At 43.3% G+C, this 24,033-nt stretch overlaps 1 protein-coding gene across 3 annotated transcripts in view; it reads left to right on the plus strand.

The window, feature by feature from the left end:
* The window catches only part of THSD7B (thrombospondin type 1 domain containing 7B), a 296,770-nt gene extending 282,048 nt beyond the window's left edge, over positions 1-14,722 (plus strand). For 2 of the 3 annotated variants that reach the window (XM_030278109.4, XM_072931724.1), the window contains exons 22-29: positions 366-511; positions 5,598-5,757; positions 6,091-6,264; positions 6,352-6,447; positions 7,533-7,615; positions 8,532-8,724; positions 12,039-12,126; positions 13,574-14,722. In XM_030278109.4, the coding sequence (XP_030133969.4) occupies positions 366-511; positions 5,598-5,757; positions 6,091-6,264; positions 6,352-6,447; positions 7,533-7,615; positions 8,532-8,724; positions 12,039-12,126; positions 13,574-13,655 (1,022 nt within the window). In that variant the 3' untranslated portion in view covers positions 13,656-14,722. Of the gene's footprint in view, positions 1-365; positions 512-5,597; positions 5,758-6,090; positions 6,265-6,351; positions 6,448-7,532; positions 7,616-8,531; positions 8,725-12,038; positions 12,127-13,573 lie in introns of those variants that run through there. The other variant, XR_012056843.1, reaches the window with a different exon arrangement.
* Positions 14,723-24,033: the final 9,311 nt, after the last annotated feature.

Genomic DNA, 24,033 nt, shown 5'->3' on the forward strand with positions numbered 1-24,033 from the left:
CTCTGGAAACATATTGAATGTGTGATGGTAGAAATGCTGCTGCCATAGGAATTATTTTCCTGCTGTATTTAATAATCAGGATCTAGTCAAGTATTTAAATGTGTTGCATAAACAAATACTATATTTGGAAAACTTACAAACCCATGTTTAAAAAGTGTGCTTGAAAATATCAGCGACTGCATTTCTTAGACTTAGCAATCGCATCCCTATTACCCAAACAGCCTTCCCAATTAATTGCTTTTTTTAACAGACTTTAGCACTGGGAAATGAACTAGGAATGCTGATAAATTACAAAATCTGTCTTTCTCTCTTCCCTCCTCTGTCTCTGGCTGCGTCTCTGCTGGGCTGCGGGCTGTCTGTCCTAGGCCAGATGGTGCGTGGGCGCTCCGTGGTGCTGCGGGCAGCGGGCGAGGGCAGAGCCTGCCCAGAGCAGCTCACCCAGCACAGGAGCTGCCCAGTGAAGCCCTGCTACAGCTGGCTGCTGGGGCCCTGGTCTCCCTGCACTGTCCAGGTAGGACTTTCTCCAGAGCTTCCCCCTGCCTGGGCTCAACGACAAAATCCAGCGTCACGTTGTGGGATTAATTGCTGCTCGGAAAAATCCATTGTCACATGGGATTAGTTGCTGGTCGTGGGCTCGAGGTGCCTCTGTGGCTGGTGGGAAGTTTAGAAGTGGTGAATCCCTGCCCCTCATCTTCCAGCCATCAGCAGCTGTTCATAAGAGGTGATACAGGTTGAGGTACTGTGAGCTCATGGAATTACTGTAGGGGATTTATGGAGTGAATGTGTTTGACTGGGCATAGTCATGGTGACCTATAATTTAATTACATAAAATATCTCTAACAAGAAAATAGATACACGAGATATCAAGACAGCTTAGCCTTTTTTAATCTTTTTTTATTTCCTTTTTTTTTTTTTTTTTGAAGGACTGTATAGTAGGTCTTCCCCCCCAGGTCTCTGGTACGATAGTGTAAATTATTGTATGAAGGGCTGGTTTTTACTTTCTCCTTACCCTGGCTATCTTTTCAATGATCTAAAAATGTCTGAATTCAGTTCCCATGTGCTGTCCCTATGCCTGCCACCTCTGCTCAGCACTGGGGCCATCATTTTTTTCACTGGCAATGACTTCCATCAAGCTTGAATTGACTTTCTTCCCCTCTGTGCTTTTTCTTCTTATCTGTTGGATCACATTTCCAATACTAAAACATATTAGTTGGTAACCCAGTTTAAGCAGAGGTGAATCTTTCACAGTGAGGTTTATCAGCCTGCTTAAATCTGGCTTTGGTGAGATGGAGGTAGGAGAAGTGTGGTGGAAACGAGCCCTGTCTGGTCCCAGGAGACAAGACCTGTGCCAGATCTCTGGCTGCTTCTCCACATTATATCATGTAGGAGATTGAAGCCAATAATGCGCATAAAGACACACATCCCTTGTGATTTCTGCTCTGCCAGTGCCTTGAATACCTACATGGTTTCTCAGTGTGGTGGAGGGATGTGTAGTGAATATTTTACTGAATATGTGAGTGGCACAATAAATACCCAGAATTTTCTCAGTATTTCACAAATGAAATCTGGGTTGTGACAGTCCAAGATCAGAGAAACAGAAATATATTTCTATTTTCTCTAATCAACAACTCATCGCAACTACTGATGTGAATGTGGTCCTTATATGTGCTGTACTCAGCATGTACAAAATGTATAAAACATATGTATAACATAAATAGAACAAAATGAGAGCATCAGCTGGTATTTTGTCTAGCTAGCATAAGCAGATTCTGCTAAACATCAGGGAAGAGACTTTCAACCATAGGAGCTAACACAGCTGATAAAAAAATCAGTACAGAAGCTGAATTAAGGCCATGGCTTACTCAGATAAATAACACATTGTGCAGATTAAAGTGTGCCCATCCCAAACCCAGCTAAATTTCAGCTCAGAGTGAGTAATCACAGTGTTCTGTAACCCAGATACCATCCCTGCATTCAGTGAGTTAGAGCCTGCTTCTCCTTCAATTACCACAGAGCAGTTTCTCTCCCCTCTGCTTTGTTTTGGAGAGAAGCCATTCTATTCATGTTCACTTTTCTTTAATGAGGTGCTTAGGAATTAAATGTAGTTCATAAATACAGGGTGATTTATTCCTGTGCTTTACCCAAAAAGAAGCTTAAGCCTGCCTTTTAAAGAAAGCTTTCAGAATTCCTGTTTTCAAGGATTCTTTGTGAAATAAGGTAAAGCATCCTATGGTAAAGCCATAAGGCATGGTGTGAAGGTGTCTTCCTGTAATAATAGAAACAGGACAATTAATTAGAAGGCTAATTTTTTTTCCCTTGTATTATAACTGAGACTGCAATTCCTAGTTGTAGGAGGACTATTTTGTGCTAATTTGACTTCATGTGAATAATTAGAGGTGTCTTTCTGGTTAGGAATAGAGCCTGCTAAGTGTTCTGTGTTGCTGATTGTCACAGTATAGAAATCACAGTGTGTTGCTCCCCAAGTAATTGCACACATCCCAGGCACGCCTGTGGCAGCATGGGGCATTTCCCCTGCTTTCAGAGGGGTACAGAACTTAGGAACTGGTCAGTACCTCCAATTTTAAAGGGTTACAGGACATTAATAATTATTCTTCTAGAGCTGAAGTGGTTTACTCAGATTAGCTTAAAAAAAAAGAAAAAAAAATAGCAGTGTCTGACATTGTTCATAATTTTTTCCATTAAGGGAATATAAGTGGAATAGCCAGGCATTATCAAACACTAGCTGGCTGACATCCCTAAAAAGACTAAGAACCTTTCCTTTCTAATGGTTTTAAAAGCTCTCCCTTAAATGTGATCATGCAACACTCCCTCATTAGAGAGACTTTTACCTGATTAAATGCTCATCAACCTGTGAAAGCATTGCCCATTCAACTCTTTACCTAAAATAATTGCTAACACATGAACCCCAGTAAAAGCCAAAAAGGGAAAACTTTTCTTCAAGGCACATCTGGGTGAAGCATCTCATTAGGGCTGTTACCTCCTGTCTTACTGGAGTGTTATATGTGAGAGGTATCAGATGTGATGTGAGAGAAGGCTCCTGGAGATGCTGCCTTACATTAGTTGTTACTGAATTCCAGAGATTCCTGACTGTCCAACACAGGAGGTGTAAACATTCTCCTCTTCCCATCAGGGTGAGCAGGGTGAGAGGTGGAGGCTGCACGCAGGTGCTGGTGGAGGGGCACATACATCCTGTTTTTAGGAAATCCAGCGTGGATTCTGCATCCTCAGTAGGGTCAGCATAGGAGTTTTTGCAGACAAATGGCAGGAATCCCTTGTGGAAGTCAAATTCCCACATATTATCAGCAAGGAGATTATGACACAAGAGGCAAATCCTGGTTTTAGGCAAACCTTAGAGGATCACACCTTGCAAAGGAGAGCATTTACAACAAAGAACTGATCCCTGAGCTTTGAATATGTGATGGCTTCCTTGGCAATTCTCCTCTGATTAGCAGCTATTCCCTGCATCCTCACTGTGCCATTGCTGGCACAAACTTCCTCTGGTTCCACAGCTATTGATTAGATCTTCAAATGTATAAGTTTGGGGCCATGAATAATTTTGAAGATGATAAGGAAGTTAATGCAGTGCTCCTGCATTGCTTAAGACCTTTTAAAATACACCAAAAAGCATCTCCTCCTGTGAGTGACAGGGTGACATTTCAAGTGTGTTCAGTTGATTGTAAAAAACCCATTGCTGGTCTTGAAAGGAAAAAAAGCAAGTGGGAGTCACTGTTTAAAAACAAATCTTTCTCTTTGGGATTGTTTTGAGAATTCATAGGTTTGGGTTTTGGTGGTTTTTGTTTTTTTTTTAAATTCTAGACATTCATACAGAAAGTATGAATGTAGCTCCAATATAGTGTGATAGAAAAATGAAGAGTGTTCATTCATATAAAAGGCCTGTAGCCTTTTATAGTGGAAACTGTTGTACTGAAAAAAAATTTAATTGTTTTGACCTATTTATTTCTCAGTGTTCTTCTTCTTATTTCTATATTGATATCTATATAAATAATTATATACTGTCTGTAGAAGAAGTATATTTTTGAAAACTCTTCTTGTCTTCTAAAGTCATTTAGTCATTCCTGGAGTCACTTCAAACTGGAAATACTGCAGTTTGATAAATGCCCATTTCCCCAAGAATATTCTCCCTTCATCTTCTGTTCCCACCAGCCATTTCTAAGCACTCTAACCCAGTGGACAGCTGCATGAGTTTTTCACACACCATTAATCTCAGACCACAACAGAAGTTTCAGCTTCTAAAAGTGAAACAGTAATTTAGAACACTGAGTTACACACGGACTAAAGTGAAACACTGTGTTAAAGACCTGGAATCTGGTTGCATACAGTAAATCTACACTAATACTTCTTTAAGATGCTTTAGATTAGCACTGCTCTAAATCCACCTAGTTATGCTCTTGCTTCCATTTTATTGTGGATCTGCAGCAGAAGGGAGGGAGAGAATGCAAGAGCTGCCAGGTGTGTGCAGAAGTGTTCTTGAGATTCCTGCTAGCAAACCTGCTGCTGGATGAATGCACTCAGTAGGAGCCATTCTGTTCTGCAGATGAAGTCCATTATTTTAGAAGAATCCACTGCCAAGAAATCCAAAGGAGCATTTCCCTTGGTTATATAAAGGCAATGTTTCTTCCTTCTTCTTGAGTTTTGTTTACTGAATTTTTCTAAAGTGCTGTTTCCACGCGGCTTCAGGTGCGTGTTCATAAGGCATCATGCAGACATGAGGCACCTCAACAGCATCACAGCTCTTCATCTGATGAGAATGAAACAATTCCACTCTCTAGAAATAGCCTCAGTGCTTCATCTCTCAGAGCATCCTCAGCCCTTGATCGTAACCTTAGCCAAGGAATATTGATTTTCCACTAAAGGATGTCATCTTCAGTAGTTTGGTGTATGCCTGGGTATGTCACTGGGATGCTGAGCATGGAGTGGCTCAGATGGAACCTCCTTTTTCTTGTTCAAATGGGGTTTAGTGCTGACAGGTGGTGGCTCGCTTGGGTTGGTGTTTTGGTAGAGTGTGTGACATGAATTGGTGGTCTCTGCTCTAGATCTGGTCACTCCCTTTAGAACATGACACAGACAGCCCACAGTGCAGTAAGGACTTTTGGTGTTGCAAGGTTTAAATCATGTGAGTGCTCTTCTTGGGCTGTATCATCAAAGGAGGGTAGAAGAAATGTCTGTTCCTTATGGGCAAGCCCTGCTCTTGGCTTCTTAAGAGAAGCCCAAAATGTCTGTGCTCATCTAATTTGGCATTAGTTAAGAATCAGTAAATTCATTAATTTGAGTAAAAGGCATGAAGGGCAGACCTCAAAGATGTTATTAATCCTTTATGAATGTATCCTTTTCCACACCTTTGATGATGACACACTTCCATGTGTGGCCCTGCCCCTGCCTTCAAGCTTCTGTGGAGAGGTGTACAGAGATCTCCATCTATCTTCTCATAACTGGGGATACTGTTGCAGACCAAATTGTATCTTTGAAGACATCTGGTGTGCAATCAACTGTGTTTCTTCTATTTGTTATTATAATGTTGTTGATGTGTGCCTCTATTCCCGTTCCCCATCCCGTAGGGTGGACAGTGTGGAGATGGATTGCAAGTCCGCAACCTCACGTGTGTAGTGCACGATGGATCAGCTTCTGCTACATCCAAACCAGTAGAAAATGCATTATGTGGTGAGCTACCATCGAAAGAAAGTGTGCTGCAGTTACCCTGCTCTGTGCCTTGCCCAGGTAAAGGCTTTGGAAGGTCACAGTGAATTTTCTGCCTGTGGTAGCTGTCTGAGGTGGACATGCTCCCGTAGTTCTGACTACTGTCAGCCCTTGTAGCACAAATCTGTGCTTCAGCAGATCAGGTAAATGCTCAGTCTGCTGTTTCTAGACCATCTAAGAAAGTCTCCCTTTGTTTTTTGAGAAAATGAGATACCACATGAAGCAGAAAATCCAAATATTGTTTACTACTGAGAGATATCCCAGGGATATTAAAGCCGCTGTATGCTTAGGTTAGCCTTATCCTTCAAGGCTAATTCTCTTTGAAAACCTGTGATTTCTTGTTTCAACGTGCAGGCGACTGCCACCTGACAGAGTGGTCCGAGTGGAGCTCCTGTGAGCTCACCTGCATCAGTGGCAGGAGCTTTGAGAGCACCGGGCGCCAGTCTCGGTCCAGGGCCTTCATCGTGCAGGCTGCAGAGAACCAGGAGAGCTGCTCGGGACAGGAGATGGAGACACGGCCCTGCTCAGGTAGCTCGGCCCCAGCGCTGCTTCCTGCCCCTCAGGAGTTGGTTCTAGGCTGGTTGCAAGGTGAGGAATAACTGGTGTTTGTTGCAGGAGGGAAATGTTACGACTACGTGTGGCAAAGCAGCCTTTGGCGGGACAACGTGCGCACGGTGTGGTGTCAGCGCTCGGATGGAATGAATGTCACAGGTATGTCCCCAGATGGCCTCACACACTTGTCAGTGAAATGTCTCCACAGAGGCTTTTCTTCTTCTGCATCTGTTGCTCAGAGGGAGTTGGGCATCCTTCCTCTCTCTTTCACAATTTCAGTTTGGATTTTTGTGTGTAGGAAAGACAGGTGGGAGCTCACCAGCCTTGCTGTCAGCTCAGCATCACACACATATCGCACAGGAGTATTTGGGCTGATTGCCCTTTACTGTCTGGCTGGTCACGGGAAGAAATGAGTGCACTCATACTAAAGGGCTGTCTGGGCTGCCTTGCACAACCCTCCGTTCAACCTTCCTGTGGCTGTGAAGAGCAGAAGAGAACATCACACGTGTGGTAGAGACCCCATCTTCTGTACCTCCTCTTCTTTTCAAAACACAGGAGTCTCAAATCACTCAAACTGAGAGATTCCTGCTCTTGCTGTGACCTACAAATTCTGCCTGTGAAGGATGAAGAGGAGAATTCATGGTCAGAACTTTGAAGCTCTGTGAGATTGACAGAGGCAGTGGGGCTGTATATCCATGGGATCTCTTTCAGTATGCACAGGGTAAATGAGGAGAGAGCAGAAATGAAAACACAGATGTTCGTGTCTAGTTCTATTTATAATGTCTAGTTAGGATAATAACAAAAATCTTATGTGCAAAGGTTGCCAAATATTTAAGAACTCATTAACATGTTTTTATTCCTATAGAAGCACAGGCTTTCCCAAGTGAGGATGGGCAAGGGCGTTATGTGGATTATGTTTTTTTATGTAGATAAGCCATTAATGAAGACACAGAAGATCTGCATCTAATTCTGGATTCTGTCCCCAACTTCCTATGTGGCCAGTGGCAAATTGCTTAAATCTGTATATCTCTGTTCTCCATTAACAAGATGGGTATGATAGTAATTCCCTGCCTTGTTACGGCAAATTAATTAATGCAATGCCTACAGATATTATGTTAATGTGCTTAATAGACTAGTATTTAACTATATAAAATAAGCAGGCAAGCACTTCTTACACTGTGATGATCTAAGACAAAAACATTTTGAAACATACCCTTGAAGGTGCTCAGTGTTTTCTTTTGCAGGGGGGTGTTCTCTTCGGACAAAACCTGCCGAAGTGCGGCACTGCAGCCCGCCTTGCAGAAAACCCTTCTCCTACTGCACACAGGTAACTGCTCGCTGCAGAACAGGGCTGGGAAATTAACTCTGCAAGATTTAATCAGATTGCATCTTAGATTGCATTCCAGGACTTGGAAAATAGTTTAGTTTGTCCGTGGTACCACCTCGAGGATGTTGTGGGAATTTCATCCTGAAAGAAAACCACGAGCCCGCACAAACGATGTGGTGTTGCACGTTTGGGTTTGTTCTGTGGAGGGGTTTTGGTTTTAAATTTTAAAATTAGACCTCTTTAATTTTAATGGTTTAATTTTAATTGAGTGCTGTTGTACTGTTCTTTAGAAAAGGGACTGTTTAAAACTTTTGTAAAAGAGGAGATAAAGGAGCATCAGTCACCTGTTCGGATCAAGACTATCAGACCCTCAGACAGACATTATAGATATAAGACAATTAGCAAAGGAAAAAAATATTAAAAAGCCATTTTAAAACAGAAATCCAGAAAACTGAGTATCTATTTAGCAAACCACAAACTTCTAAAAAACCTCTTGAAGAAACCTTCATGTTAGATAGCCTTGTGAAATACTGGAGTGGAAACATGTGAGGAGTCTGCAGGAGGATTGGTTTTGGTTTGTCTGTTCTATTGCCCAGCAGGGTCAGTGGGAAAATTGTTACTTGCAAGAGGAGTTTGCCACAGATTCCTGTTGTTAAGCCTGTTGGGATGAAAGTGTTTATATGTTGGACTTCTCTGTAATTACTGACTCTTTTTCAATCAATTCCCCAAATATATTTGAGCTTTTTTTGAACTGAAATGGGCTTGCAGGTACGAGTTCCTGGCTGGTTTGGTTTGGTGGTGGTGAATTTGCATGTGCAGGTTATCCTTGCAGTTTGTTCAGGCTTTCCCTACAGTGTGCACTGTTCTGTGAGGGGGCACTGCTTGGTTTAATGCTGAGTTCCCTTTTATCTCCCAGAGAGGAGTCTGCGGCTGTGAGCGGGGATACACAGAAGTAATGAGATCAAATGGGCTCCTGGATTACTGCGTGAAGGTACCAGGTTTAGAAGATAAGAAAGCTGATGTTAAGACCATTGCCGGAAAAAATAAACCTGTCAACTCCAAAATGCATGACATTTTCAAAGGATGGTCTATTCAACCTTTTAATCCAGGTGAAAAACTTAAATATGAATGGAATAGATTGTCTTTAGAAGGTTTCTGTAGAAGAAAGGTACAAGCTTTGTAGATGATAGCATCAGAGATTGTCTGGGAGCTGCAGAGCGACCTCCCAGTTTCCAGCTCGTGTGCTGTCTTTCATGCCTTTGTGCCTGTACAGAGGAATCACAATCTCTTATGTTGAGAGATAGCAAAGACAGAATGAAGCAATATTATTTTGCAAAAGTATGCTCATATGTGGTTTTGGGGGATGTTTAGAACTATTATCTGATGATGTTTCTGGAAGTAATATGTTTGGACTAGGAAAGATATTGATCACTAGCACTTCAGAAGTTTCAGAGCAGAAAATGCTTAAGATTTCATTAAAGAAAACATTGGTTGTTTCCATATTTCAAAAATATATGGAAAGAACAGGGTAGAAAGTGTACAGTTTAGTCTTGAGGGTCAAAGTTACAACGTTAAAAGTGTCCCACAAAGGCAGACAAGCTGCTGTGCCCAAGCAGCTCATCCCAGGTGGACCTTTGACATCCATAGCACAAAATACTTCCCAGCTGGAGCCACAGGCTGCATGTGCCCAGACTGGTCCATTGCTCTAATATCTGATTACCATTTTGACTGTTGTTTTGATGAATTCATTCAAAACAAATTTCTGAAATGCCAATAGGACTTTAAAAATGGGAAACAAACGTGTCAGGCACATCAGGTTTTACTGAAATGCATCTGTTCTCCTCATGTTATAAAATACTGGCAGTGCAGTTCCTCCCCCTCTTCAGGTACCTGACACTGCATTTGTTTGCAATTAGTTCCTAATGAACACAAGACTTTAGAAAACATGTAGTGAAAGGTTCTCTTAGGGAATTCAGGGAGCCATAATTCTGTCTGATATATGTGATCACACTTTGAATGTTACATTTACATATTTGATTTGCAGACAGTGGTTAACCTTTGCGTTGACAGTCTCTGGGCTCACAGAGCTCAGTCCAAAGCCCTTTGAAGTTGGCTGCTTTTTGATCAAACCCTTCACCCAGTTCACCCACATGGTTCACCTGCAGTTTGAGTCACAGGTTTGGGGTTAATTGCTTTTTTGTCAACACCCCTGGCTCTCTGTAGGCTGTTTTACTTGGGTATCATCTCTTTGCCTGGTACCTTTATGGGGTTAGAAAAAGGGAGGGAGGTGTAGGTGGATGCTGCAGTCCTTCCTTTTTAAAGCAGCATTTGAGTCTGCAGCACTAAAAGCTTCTGGAGGGCTTTACCTCAGTGCAGCACCTATGAGCCAACTCTCACCCAAGGTCAGCAAAAGAAATAGCGACTGAGGCACTTTTACAGAACATGGTGTTGCCTAATTTACAGCAGAAATGTTATAGAAACAATATGGGAAGGGAATAAGTGTGTGCTAAGTGTATCACCAGCCCTGTGGCATCCTGCAGTTAACTCTTCAATCTGTATGTGCTCTTCAGACCCCAGCTCAAAGCTAGTGCTCTTCAAATCCTTCCCCTTTGTCTAACTTCATGACAAAATGTGTAATTGCTCCCCTCAAAGAGGCTCTCAGGCTCACTAGTCTGGGGATTTGCAGAGGTTACTGCTGGCTGAGCCAGGAAAGCACTGTTACCTCCCTGTTCTGCTCTTGACAGCAGGTCTGTGGTGAGAGCTGCCTGTGTGGATGGCATTTAACACCCTGCAGCACCACAGTCCTTGACATTGTGCTGGTCAATGAAAGTCCCTGTGCCTTCTCCAGCTTATCTGTGGTTTCCCTTCCCATTTAGAGTTTGGAACACTAATTTTATTTTGATTAAATGAGGCTGATGTTTTTGTTCTTCTATAAATGCTCTACAGGAGTGCACAGAACTGATTTCAAATCAGACTGTGTTTTTCCTCTCTTAACTACACTCTGAGAGGCCAGAGTTCAGGTACAGAAACTTTTCAACTTGAGAGGCAATTTAAATAGCATAGTTTAAATTGTCAGATGACATGGTCCAGTGCCTTTCTGCTGGGGATGGAGAGCAGAGCTGCCTTCACAGCAGACATGCTGTGATGCCTTTATGGGGCTGTGACAGTCCCTGTGCAGGATTGCTAAGTATTTCTTGGCCATCTCCAGATGAGAGGGCAACAGATTTCATACTGGACTCCAGCAAAATAACTCAAACAAACCAAGCCAGTCCTGATGAACAGAGCTTTTCTCACATGGGAGATAGTCTGCAAGTGTTTTGGGGAGCAAAAAAAATCTGTGAGAGGTACTCAGCCTTTCCCCAAAGTCTGGAAGAAAAACAAGAAAGAATGGGATCTGATTAACTGTGTTTCCCTTTGAAAAAAAATTCGTCATTCAAACATAAAATGAAAACCAGGCTCAGTGATTGTCCCTCTCACTTGACTGAATTTGAAATGGCCTCTGTCAAAGCGTGTCTGTGGGCACGGCACAGGTTCCTGTTCCTGCCTCCAGTGTGCATTTGCAGCTCTGTTGGTGTGAATCAGCTCAGACTGCTGCTGCGTGGAAAAGTACCAAAGCTGCTCCCTGCAAGGAAAGCTGTGCAGCCAGAAACAGAGCGAGGAACAGAAATATTGATCTTTCAAAAATTGCTGTTATTATTAATGCAAAGCTTGTAATTAAGGACCTGTCCAAGTGGAGTGTTCTGAGACAAGGGAATGTTTGAACAGACTCAAGCCCACGTGTGCATGGAGGGGTTCCTGCAGGGGTCCTGGGTCACTGCAGCCCAAAGAGCCAAATCCACAGCCTTACCTTGTCTTAAAGCCAGTTTTGTCTGCTGCTCTGTGGCCCTACCAGAAAGCTCTTTCCCAGCTTTATCCTTCTTACTTTTACAAAGGCTATTCTTGTTTTTATTCTAAGCTGAATTTATTCCCATTTGTTACCCAAGTGTTTCCCAGTTCTAAGCAGCTTTTCCACTTGTGCTTGCTGGTATTTACCCCAACTGACCCCCAAGTATTTATAGAGAACAATTCCATCCCTTCTCAGCCTCAGCTAAACACATCAGGTGTTGTCTGTGTCTGTCTGGGTCAGCTCAGCATTGAACTGCCTCTGCCAGAGCAGCCACTGGGCTCTGGAGGGAATGCACTCTAATTATCCTGTGCCTCTGCCCCTTTCCATTAAAATTTTGTCTTTAAAATCAGGGATTTTTTCAGAAATCTTCCTATCAAAAAGATGGAGTTTATTAATTATAGCCAGTCTCTGTTGTGTTCCCCATCAATGATACTACTAATGTCTCTTAAATGACCTCTTAAAACTTTGTGTATTTTAGAATAAAGTATTTTATTCTCTCCTTTTCTTCCTCTGTCCTTTTTCCTTGTCTTCCAACAGATGGTAAACTGAAGATATGGGTATATGGAGTATCAGCTGGAGGGTTCTTCATCATAATTTTCCTGATTTTTACATCCTACCTGATGTGGTGAGTATGGCAGGTATTCTGTCCTTAAATAACAGCTAGTTTTCTTTTATTTAAACAATCCAAAAGACACCATGACACTGCATTGCAGGCATTTAATGTTCAAGGCTTCAGGAAAGGATGGAAGCTGGACTACCTAAGTACCTTCATTTGGCCCCTATCTCAGGGTAATTAAAACTCTCCAAACTGTAAATGTTAACAGCTGTTATTGTGAAGAAGTTTGGTGGCCACGCAGGGAAAGAATTATTTTTGGTTATCAATAGGCCCTTATATTTATTCAGACTTCTGCTGGAATTAGAAAAGGGTTTTATTGTATTTTTCCAAAAAAAGATAAAGTAAAACTGAAGAAAGGCAGGGAGAGTGACTGGAACAAGGAGCTGGCTTCTGCTCAAGGAAGGACTAAATAGAATAGGGACATTCAGTTGAAAAATGATGTTTGATGTGGGAATACAATAGAGATCTATGAAATCATGAATGGGGGAGAAAAGGGTGCTATGGAATTTTTATCTCCCACAATAAAAGGAGTAGGAGGCATCCGATGAAATGGTCATTTAAAATAAACAAAAGATATTATTTTTCCCACAGTGCATTATTACCTTGTGAGCTTGCTGCTGCCAGGGTTATGCATGCCAGGAAGATAAATGGATTCAGAGATGGCTTGAGAGTTCATGGGAGATTGGGTCTCTTGGTGTTAATTGTGGTTTCTTGGCTGTTCGCTACAGCTCAGAAAATCCCTAAATAGGTTTTTGCAGTGAATACATCAGATCCTGTGTTTAAAGCTGCTCTTACCAGCCATTGTTAGGGACAGGGTAGCAGCTCTGCCCCTTTAGTGCAGGGCTCTGCAACCAGAGAGTTGCAGCCATGGCCTGACAGCATCACTGCCCACTTTCATCCAGCAATTTATTCCCTTTCACTCTCTTAGTCTTTCTCTCATTCTCTCTCTTGGGTTAAAAGCTCAAATAACTTAGGAGCTGCAACTCCCTTATTTTCCAAGCCATGTAGCTCCATTTCTCTGTGGCTTCACAGCAGAGGATACAGAGGATTTTTTAAATAACATTACACACTTCTCCATCACTTGGAGGCTGCTGAGGAAATGCATTTTTCAATAATAATTATTGTTGCTTCAATACCATGCCAAAGAAATATGAGACTATCCCACTCCCAGACAGCTCATGTTCCAATTTTTCTGCGAGGTGTTCCTTGTTTTGTCAGCTGTGAGAAGAGATGGGAGACGAATGTGCTTTATTTCCTCTGCAGAGGGGGAGCACAGCTGGCTGCCCCTTCCTGGCAGGCTGTGTGTCCATGCCACACACCAGAGGGGCCATGTGGTGCCACCCAGTTACAGCACTCAGTAGCCACTATGGAAAGCTGATTTTTTAAATTGAAATTTGGGGGTTGACGATGTTTGTTACAGTTTGTAATTTTGTCTTCTGAAATGCTTTTCCCACAGCAAAAAAACGAAGCAGCATCAAAGCCCTCCACCACAGCAGAAGCCTCTAACCCTGGCCTATGATGGAGACATTGATATGTAACATAAACAAGAAATCCAAATGTAGACATCGACTGCCTTAACTGCTTTCTTTTTTGGAACTCTCTGACTTCTCAGTTTTTTGAGGAATCTCCTGATGTATAATATCCTGGGCAGAACAGAAGTATTGCAAGCTGAAAATTTTGCCACCTCTTTATTAAAAAAAAAAAATGGAGTAAAAAACTTGGATCTTGTGAAACTTTTCTGAAGAGAACAGAAACTACATCCCTTCCTGTTGAACAATGGGAATAACAAAAAAATGAAGGAGGGAATCTACAGACGTCAAAAGGAATTGGTTAAAAAAAAAGGCATGACAATCCCAAGGAAATAGTGACATTTACTGTAAATGACAAGTTTGACACAGCATCATTATGCACTATATTAGTGCAGGGTTCTTTATTCTTCACATACTTCAACAATGAGTTTTCTAGTGTTTACATTTCGTTCAAAGACTTTAAAACCAGATCATGTATTTTGAGAAATGCAAGGAAGAATGAGTTGAAGTGTCTGAAGTTATCAGGTTTTTTAAAGTTTCTTCCTTCTTATCCTGTTTTCTAGTCTGGAATATGATTTTGCTTCATTTCCACCTACAGGACAGAATAAGGATTGCTATGAAAAAGCATAGGTGGTTTCTTAACCAAGAGTATTTTCTAAAGAGCTGAGTAGATAGGTGTTTTGATGAATGGCTAGAGGATTTGATTGTTTAAAAAGGATTTTAAATTAAATTAAACCATGTAGATACATTATGGCCTGTTTAAATTGTTATTCAGTTTAATTAAAACAAACTCTGCTTTTGTATTTAAATTTTCTTATCTGAAATATTTATAAATTCCTTTTTTTGAATTTAATTACCTGACCTCATTTAATATACATCAAACACAAATGCAGTTTGTAGAAGGTCTTGCTTTTTTAAATGTTTCAGAGCCACTGAGAAGTTACATGTCGTAAAATTCTGGGAACATTTGAAGAGGGTAAGTGTTTATAATAGTGTGTGTTGCAAGTAAGAAAGTGCCATCTTGTGGTATTGACCTGTATTTATAAGCAAATAAAATGCTAAAGAGAGTGAGAAAATTGCTTCTGGTATGTTGAATTAAATGTGTGTAAACGACTTGTGTTATTAGTCATTTACTGAGCTGAGATTGGCCTCAGATTTCAAACTCCTCTGGCATTATTCTGTGCTGCAGTGATTAGTGAGAGAAAGAGTACAGACAAGTACAAGTCAAGAGAATAATTGGTCTGGAGAATGCTTGGTCTTATTTTGAACTCAATGCTGCTGCTTATTCCAATAATCAGAAGAGAAAAAGAAGAATTCTTACCAAGGCCTGTGTGGTCCTTCCCCATCCAAAGGTACCTGGATCATCACAACAGACAGATGGGTATGACTGGGGCAGAAGGCATTGCTCATCTTGTCATGTTGCTATTCACAGCTTTGTAAAGTGGTTTGAATGTTATGGTTTTGTTGGAAAACTGATGGAATTGTAGATAGGTTTCCTTCCCTAGGTTCCCTTCCACCCATCATTGCTCCTGCATTATCGAATTCAGATGGTGTTGTGCCACTAAGGCAGGGTCAGGAATGTGCTTTTCTCTTCCCTCATTACAAAGAAAGGCCGATGGAGGTGTGAGGGGAAATTGTCTCATGTGTTTCTGGTCATGAAGATGTTCTGCTGGCCCTGCTTTCCACCTTAGAGCTATAACTGTTTATGGAATATAAAGCAGGATCTGGTGTTTCCAGTAAATATTTTTTCAGCAGTGCCCTGTAGTGAACCATTGAGTAACATCTACAGAGGAAGAATTACAAGGGGAGTAATGATCTGGTGCCATTAGGAACAACGCTGACAGATCTTAATACATTTTGTCTGTGGGATACCATGTCAGCAGAGTGGTACTCTCTGAATAATGAAGGAATGAGCTCAATTAAGCATGCTGTTCAGCAAGACATTGGAGTGGGCAAAGTTGGTGTAATAATAGCAAAAATGACAGCTGGAACATGTGGTCATTGCCCTCAGCATGAGGGTAAATTACAGTCCAAACTATGATGAAGAGAAGGCTCTGGGGAGACCTCAGAGCATCTTCCAGTGCCTAAAGGGAGTACCAAGAGAGCTGGAGAGGGACTTTGGACATGGAGTGACAGGACAAGGGGGAATGGCTTCAAACAAAGGGCAGGTTTAGATAAAATATCAGGAAGAAATTCCTCCCTGTGAGAGTGGTGAGGACTTGGCACAGGTTGTCCAGAGAAGCTGTAGCTGCTCCTGGAAGTGTTCAAGACCAGGCTGGATGGGGTTTGGAGCAACCTGGGAGGATAGTGGCTGTCCCTGGCCACAGCAGGGGGGCAGACTAAGTCCCCTTGTGACCCACACTGATTCTGTGTCCCGTGCAGGACATGTCGGATCCTGGGGGAGATGAGGAGCTCCAGGTGCAGCACTGCAAAGTGTGTTCACATTGAGGAGGTGGATCTGGGGGTGTGGTCCAGCTTGGTGCCCCTCTCCCTCTCTGTGTCCCCACTTGGGCCCCTTCTGGCCACGTTCCCTCTGAGGCTGAGCACTGCGTGCAGAGTCACGGGCGCGGGGTTGGTGCATGGGGACCAGACAAAATCTGCTGCAGAGCTGTTGCAGCTCAGTGGTGTCCTTTAGGGAATTGTTCAGCAATGCCCAGGAAATGAGTGCACCTGTTGGGCTTGGTAAAATGAAATAAAGCAGCAGGGGAGGCTGGTGGGGCTGCTGCTGGAGGCGGTGAGTGGCTGCTGGCTGCGCATTGTCTGCAGCGCGTACGGGAACCCCTGTCTGCTCCTCGTCCAGCTTGGACAGCGTGGTGACTCAAATGTCACAAGGTAATTGCGTGTATTTGATAATTTGGGATTGAATTAAGCTGTGAAATTGAACCAGTGGCCCTGCAGGGTCCATGAGGCTGAGAATTCAGCATAGTGCAAAAGCAGGAATCAGTCATTTAGGCAAATACCAAGGTTATTGCTCTGGAAATTGCTCTAGAGCCCTGGATATCCTGCTGGGGGGGATTCCCAACCTCCTGTGGGAGCACTGGAGTCAATTCCTGCCTTTCATTGTCCAAAATGAGTCATGACATGGAGAAAGGATTACTCCAGTTCTTGCCTATTTGGGATTTCTGAACTTTTTGCTGAAGTATCTGGGGCTGGTGCTGTCCCCTGCTGAAAACAGGAGAGAGGTCTTGATCCCTTGGGAAGGAATTCCTCTACTCCCAGCTTGGCCATCCCATCAGCACATGTATGTGTTGTGAAATTATGAGTGAAGGCATAGTGGGTGAAGAATTTCTTCCTGATACCTAATCTAAATGTACCTTCTTCAAAGCCATTCTCCCTTGTCCTATCACTCCATGCCTCTGTCCAAAGTCCCTCTCCAGCTCCCTTGGAGCCCTTTAGGCACTGGAAAGGGCTCCCAAGTCTGGCTAGAACCTTCTCCAGCCTGAAAACCCCCAATTCTTTTAGCCTTTCTTCATAGTAGAGGTGCTCCAGCCCTCTGCTTGTATTTTTTCTAAATGTATAATGTAATTTGCACTTGAGAGTGGAAGGAGAAATGCAGTTTAAATATAAATTTAAGTCCTGTTTTCAATTGGGAGGTCATAATGCAGAAAAAAATTACCTCACTCTTCTGAAAGATGGATCAGGCTACCTGATGTATTAACGTGCCTCAGGACAGATTATGGTTCTGTCTGGTTTAAAATGTAATTTAAATGAATGAACTTGCACGTCTTACAGCTGTGACACACACCTGTCCTGGACAGGAGCTTGATTTATATCAGCTTTGTGAAGATCTGTCTGAGCCCAGGCTGTTACGTGCCATCCATATGGATGTGCTCCTCGATTCCTGGAGCCACGACCTGGCAGGTGACTCAGTTACTGTCACTTAGCTGCTGACATGACTTGTGCCACTGAGCTATTGAGATGTCACACGACCTGATCCCCAGTGCTGGTGGCGGGCTGTGCCTCCTGCTCCTGTCACGGGGAAGATGGAGTCCCAGGGAATTCCTGCTGGCTTTTTCTGGATGGACTGGGATGGACTGGGACGTGCCAGGGAGTTGTCACTGCTTGAGGAGGTTGTGCAGCTGTGAGGTTGCCTTAGAGAAATCTGTCTGACCCGTGGGGGTAAGCGGGACTGGAAACGTGGGTGTAAAACACCCGAGGCATTTGCACGAGCTGCCGCTGGATGAAGGGAACAGCGCAGTCATTCCTTGTTCCTGCCTGCTGGAAATGAAAGAAGTGTCTTGCTGTGAAATCTGATAGCAAGGAGCCCCACTCTGCCTTGGAGCAGGTTATTACTTAGCCACGCTCTGTGATCTGGGTACATTTACATTTGGGGAGAGAAGAGTGGATTTGAATGAATAGTTATAACAGTAATCACTGCGACAGGATGCTTTCTGTGGGAATTTTTAATGTGTGCTCTTTCATCCCACAATCTAATAGAGTTTATTCATATTTTTAAATGTAAACCACTGGTAAAATTGTCACATACGAAATGTCTGAGAAAATAACCAAAACCCACATATTTGCAGACATTGGTAATTATGCTCATTTGCTTTGATTACATGTTTTGTTACAATCATGATGGGCTGTAGGCAGATACACAGGTTAAAGCAATTTATGGGATTTATCCTGCCTGTGAAGAGATGTTTTGATGGAATGAAAAATCAGATTCAGTTTCCTCCAATAAGAAAAATTGTTGCTCTTCCCCTCTGCTTTATGAAAGTTCACCTGCATGTTATGGATGTCGGGGTTGTCACATGCCAACATGACATTTGGAAAAAACTCCTCAAACATAATAACAGCGAAGAATTTTTCAACAGCACGTGGGTGAAGTGGAGCACCCAACATTCATTTTGTAGATGAGGAAGATGGCATTCATAATTTTATAATTTTTGGGTGCAATCTGTCTCCTAACCCATGTGAGCAGGCTTCAAGTAGCTTTTCTTGCAGAAGTGTCTGAGCAGATGAGTGCAGCCCAGAAATGCTGTTTCCAGGACACTGCCCAGTGGTCACAACACTGTGCAGCAGCCAGATTGGGCCAAGGAATTGTGTGGCATTTCCTCTCTCCATTGCAAGTAACCTTTGGTAGCTGTTCTGCAGCTCAGGTTTAACAGGAATTTACATTCCCTGTCACTGTTGTATCATCAGGCAAACCCATAATTGAGGAGGCAAAGGAGGGATGTGTCTGACCTGAAGTCAGTCAACGATTCTTATCGACTTCATTTCACACATTGACCATTCATACATTGTTATCTGCTGCTTCCTTAGAGTTTTCCACCTTCCACCACTGAGCTTTGTGAATATGAGTGCATTGATCCTGAAAGACCTCATGTGGCAAATTAAGTGATGTAATTACACAATTTGCGTTTGCTTTCTACATTACAAGTCAATTTAGCTCAGTGACTGGATTAGAGACAAACATCCCAGCAATTGACAGGTCAGATCAGCAAAAGATACAAATGTTCCCTGAGAAACATTGCCTGTGGCTGCTCTTCTTCAGTGGAAGGGTTGAGCTTCTTGGCTTGTGTGCACTGGGCACACCAAGTATATCTAAGTTTATTTAAGTGAAGTATTTGAGGTGTACCTGAGGATGGAAATCTGGGGTTATTTCACTGATGAGATGCAACAGAGATTCAATTTATGTTCATCTGTGCTTTGAGAACAGCATCGGTGTCAGTCAACATCTGTGTTATTCCTGTTAATAGTGGATGTTTTAAATCTTTCCTCTGATGAAACAGAGGCCTTGTCCTGCAAGCAATTGCAAGTAGGACTTTGGAGAAGGGATTCCACTGGGACAGAAGATGTTTTTTTCTTCCAATACACTACACAAAATTTGTGGGTGTTGTAGCACGGCTGAAGCACCAGTGAAGTGTTTGTTTTGAGAGGTGCAAGAAGGACATTTGCTGAGACCTTGACAGTGTGTATGAGCCATCCCTCCCAGTGACAAACATGCTGAGGGACTGCCAGGGAGAGTCACAGCAGAGCCAGGTCATACCACAGCAATGTACAGCAATCTCTTGTTTTCTCTAATGGCCCCACACCACCTTTTTAACTGGGTAAACCACTTTATCTCCCAGTGTCTGACAGTCCTGGAGCAGAGAAAATGGGCTTTTATAACTCTGTCTAGTGCTAGCTCTGGTTTGTACTGCAAGGGGCTGTGCCTGATGGGCTGGGCAGAGGAGCATCAGACACATCCATCTCTCCAGGCTGTGCCCCTGCCCCGCGCCGCGGTGACAGCAGTGACATCCAGGCGGGTTTCTCATTGCTGCTTCTCCAGCTGAGGGGCTGAAAATATCACTTCATATACCGAATTCAAGCAGCTGATGGAGCCTGTTGAAGACAGAATTGAGATGAAAAGCTGTAATGCAGATGTGTCACATCACGGTTATGTTGTCACTCCGTTTCTTTTTACGATACGGCAGATCCACAGCAATTAATTTTAAATGCAGTCTCCATTGCTGCAGAGCAGTAACTTGAAATATTTACTACTTTATTTGCTTCATGCCAAGTGAGATTTCAGTCAATTTGTCATTAGAAACACTGTTCTCTTCTGAGGAGAGAGGATATTTACATAAACTGCTCTACAGTAATTCTGTGTTTTCTGCAGTAGATTATGTGCACAAAAGTCTGCTGATGAGCCTGTGGGACTGAAGACAGATGCTGGGGAAAGAGCAGATCTCTTCATTGCCCTCAGTGGGCTATAGAAAAGCCAAAAAGATCAAGCTCCCATTCCTTTGTCATTCCAATGCATGCAACAGGAATCCTCACTGACCAAAAAAGCCCCTTAGACCAACAAAACCCCAACCTCTTCATTACTGCAAATTTGTACAGGATTTTTGATGGACCAGCAAAGCATGATTTGGAAATTAAAAGCTGCCATCTGCAATGGTTTTCTTGGATCTCTCCTAAAGTCTCTGAAAATCAAAAACCAGAAAACTGCCTGTCTCACCTAATCATGTGAATCTAGGAAGTGGATTTTGGGGGAGGGAGGGAGGGTGGTGGGAGGCAAATGCTTTGAAATTTGAAGTGAAACGGGGAATGTTGCAGCACAGGGGATGCAGTGCTGGGTGTAGGACCAGCTCCCTCCTGAGTCTCAGCTGCACCAATGTGGGAATGACTTAAAACTTGTCTGTTGTTTTACAGAGAGAAATGTGTTAATTTATAAATTTGTAGAAATGAAAAATGCACACAGGAGGCTCAGGGCAGTCCTTCTCACTCTCTACAACTCCCTGGCAGGAGGTTGGGGCCAGGTGAGGACCAGGTTGGCAAGTGACAAGAGGAAATGGCCTCAAGATGCACCAGGAGAGGTTTGGGTTGGATGTCAGGGAAAATCTCTTCACTAAAAGCGTGGTCAAGCATGGGAAGTGCTTGAGTCCCATCCCTGGAGATGTTTTAAAGTCCATGCTGATGTGGCACTTGGGTTTACTGCTGGAGGAGAGATTGGAGTTGATGATCTTAAAGGACTTTTCCAATCTATTCTATTCTGTAACCAATCCTCCCTTAAACTGCTGCTGTTCAAGGCAAGAGCTTCTTCCCAGCCTGGAATCAACCTGGCTTTATTTCATGGGTGCTACTGTTCCATGGGTGTGACTGTTTGGGTACTGCCTTCAGGGCTGTGTTAAAACTTAACTTAAACAGGAGAGAAAAACCTATTGTGTTTGAAGATAAGCCCTGCTGCCAGCCATGGGCCAGGGACAGCAGTGATGCAGGGCCAGTGCTGGGAGCTTTGGGAAAGAAATCCCTATTAAGATGCTGTCAGTGCCTGGATCTGTGGCTTGGTGCAGTCAAGCATGTTCTGTGTTTGACATTTTGTGTAATATTAGACACTGTCTGCTGCGTGCTTTGTTTCTATTAATTATCTTTCATTTTCTTATCAGATTTGCTTACCTTTTCTTTATATAAAACTTTGGATCAGCTTTCTGAGACCAAAAAAGATTAAAGTGGAGTTTTTTTCCCTTTGCTGACACTGAAACAATGAATATGGATCAGAATTTTCATTTCCTTTTTTTTGCAACATCCATTTGCTTGATAGAGCAAGCTTACCAGCCTAGTTTTAACTTTGATAAACCTAATAAGGAAAAAGCACTTTCCACCTCCATATTATTTTATGCCTTGTTTGTGACTTCAGCATCCCTTATACAGGTTTAAAGACAATTTATTCTTTATTGCCCTTGAGTCATTTTGGGAGAGCATTTGTGTTTTTCCCGACATAAAAATGTCCCCCTGTAACACAATGAATATTAACTAGGTGCTTGGATGAGGATGGATCAGTGTGCTCTGACCTGACAGCTCCATTTATCGCAGCGATGGGGAGAGCTGAAGTGCTGGTGCTGTCTGGCCGTGGATGTGGGGCCATGCACCCAAATTACCCCACCAAATGACCAATTTCACCGTGGTGATGGTGTGGAGTGCCTTCTGTCCTGCTTTCCCAAGGAGGTGTTTGGTGCCCAGCTGAAAGCAGAGCTTGGCTGCCAAAATACGGAGCTGGTTTTGGTTCCTCAGCGGGGCTGGGCTGGGTGGCTCTGCCAGCAGGAGCCAGGGAACACCTGGGTGCTCTTGTGGAGGTGATGTGCTGCTGTCAGTGAGACCCAGCAGCTCCCCACATCACCCATTTCTCTGTCTGAGAGGCCCAGGGATGAGCACCAGCTTGGGAGCAGAAAATACCCCGGGAGATGGAAAAGCCAAGGCAGGGAAGGAGGAAATCTACAGATGAGCAGAGCAGGGAATGGTGGCTCCCTTGTAGAGCTGGGAATGGTGGCTCCCTTGTAGAGCTGGGCTGGGCCCCTCAGCCCCTTCCTGGGCAATCCCTGTGAGGGTGGGCTGAGTGCTGTCAGGGTGAGACAGCTGCAGGCAGGGCTGGAGCTGTCACCCCTGGTTGTCCCCTCAGCAGGACAGGGACAACTCAGCTGCCACGGCTCATGTGTGCCCCCGGGAATCACCCCTGAGACAGAAAAATGCCTGGCTCTGATATTTCCCTCTGCTACCAAGACAACAAACTGACACCCTCCTGCCATAAAGAAGAATTATGGGGAGGTGAAATGTTTTCTCATTCCTGTAGTCCAAGGACAAGGAATGTCTAAGGAATGTGAGGTTTAGATTAGGTACTAGGAAAAAATGTCTTCAGGGGAAAAAGTGGTCAGGTATTGGAACAGGCGGTGCAGGGAAGTGGTGGGGTCACCACCTCTGGAAGTATTCAAAAGGTGTGTGGATGTGGCACTTGAGTTTATGGTGAGCATGGTAGGGCTGGGTTAGCAGCAGGATTTGATGATCTTGGTCTTTTCCAAGCTCAGTGATTCGGTTTTTCAGTTTTTCAGTGATTCTGTGGCAGCCCTGGAAGCGCTGCCTTCCCTCACCATTCATGAGTTCAATCTCTCCTCATGCACAGAGCTGCTGCTGAGATGTGAACTTTCCTGTTCCTGGTGGGTACATCCAGCTGCTCTCCAAGAGGAGGGTAAAGCAGAGAAACCCTCCTTGCACACGCAGGGCAGCACCTCCTGTTAGTGCTGCCTGCAGCTCTCTGGAGTGGCCTTTCTGTGCTGCAGCAGTGATGGGGGTGGTTTATGTGGCTGGATTTATTATTCTTTTCTCTCTAGGTTTTTTTCTGAAAGCTGCATTTCATGAATTCATATTGCTTTTTCTTCTGTTCCATTTGGGAACTGGTGGAAGGAGGCTGTGCTAATAGGGTGCAACACAGGTGCCCTTGCTGAGTCAAACATGCTCATATTATGAAAACTGCTTTTCCATGTGGGAAGTATTCATGTTTAAGGAATAGGAAAATGACAATATCTTCACTATCTACGAATGCAAGGGTGACAACCAGGTTAATTATCACTTGCTTTAGCAAAAATAGCTGTGTAATAGCACAGAAAAATAGTACGAATCTGCCCAAGATAATTTTAACTAATACATTCTCTCAGCTGAAATTAAAAACTGTCACACAGGAAAGATCCTTGGCCACCTGCAGCAGCAAATGTGACTGTCCCAACCACACTGTCCTGATGTGCTCTGAGACCTCCCTGTGCCTATTCCTGGCTATTGCCCCACTCACCTGGCAGTCCTGCATTCCATTCCATAGGAATGAGAAATTGGCAGCATTCCCACTGTTCCCCATTGATAAATAATTAAATTCTGTAAAAGTATTAAGCAATAATAGATCTGATGAAGCTAATGCATAAAGATCTTGAGGACAATTAGCCAAAATTGTGTCTATTTCATAGAATCACAGGGTGGTTTGTGTTGGAAGAGACCTTAACAATCATCCAGTTCCACCCCCCTGCCGTGGGGATTTAATGTTAGGAATTTAAACCCAGTGTGAATGCAGCAAGGCAAATGAAGATTCATGGTGATTCCCTGTGCCAGTCAAGACTACAAGAAAAAGCAGTGGGGAAAT

The sequence above is a fragment of the Taeniopygia guttata genome, chromosome 7 (assembly GCF_048771995.1).
Source record: "Taeniopygia guttata chromosome 7, bTaeGut7.mat, whole genome shotgun sequence".
NCBI lineage: Eukaryota > Metazoa > Chordata > Aves > Passeriformes > Estrildidae > Taeniopygia > Taeniopygia guttata.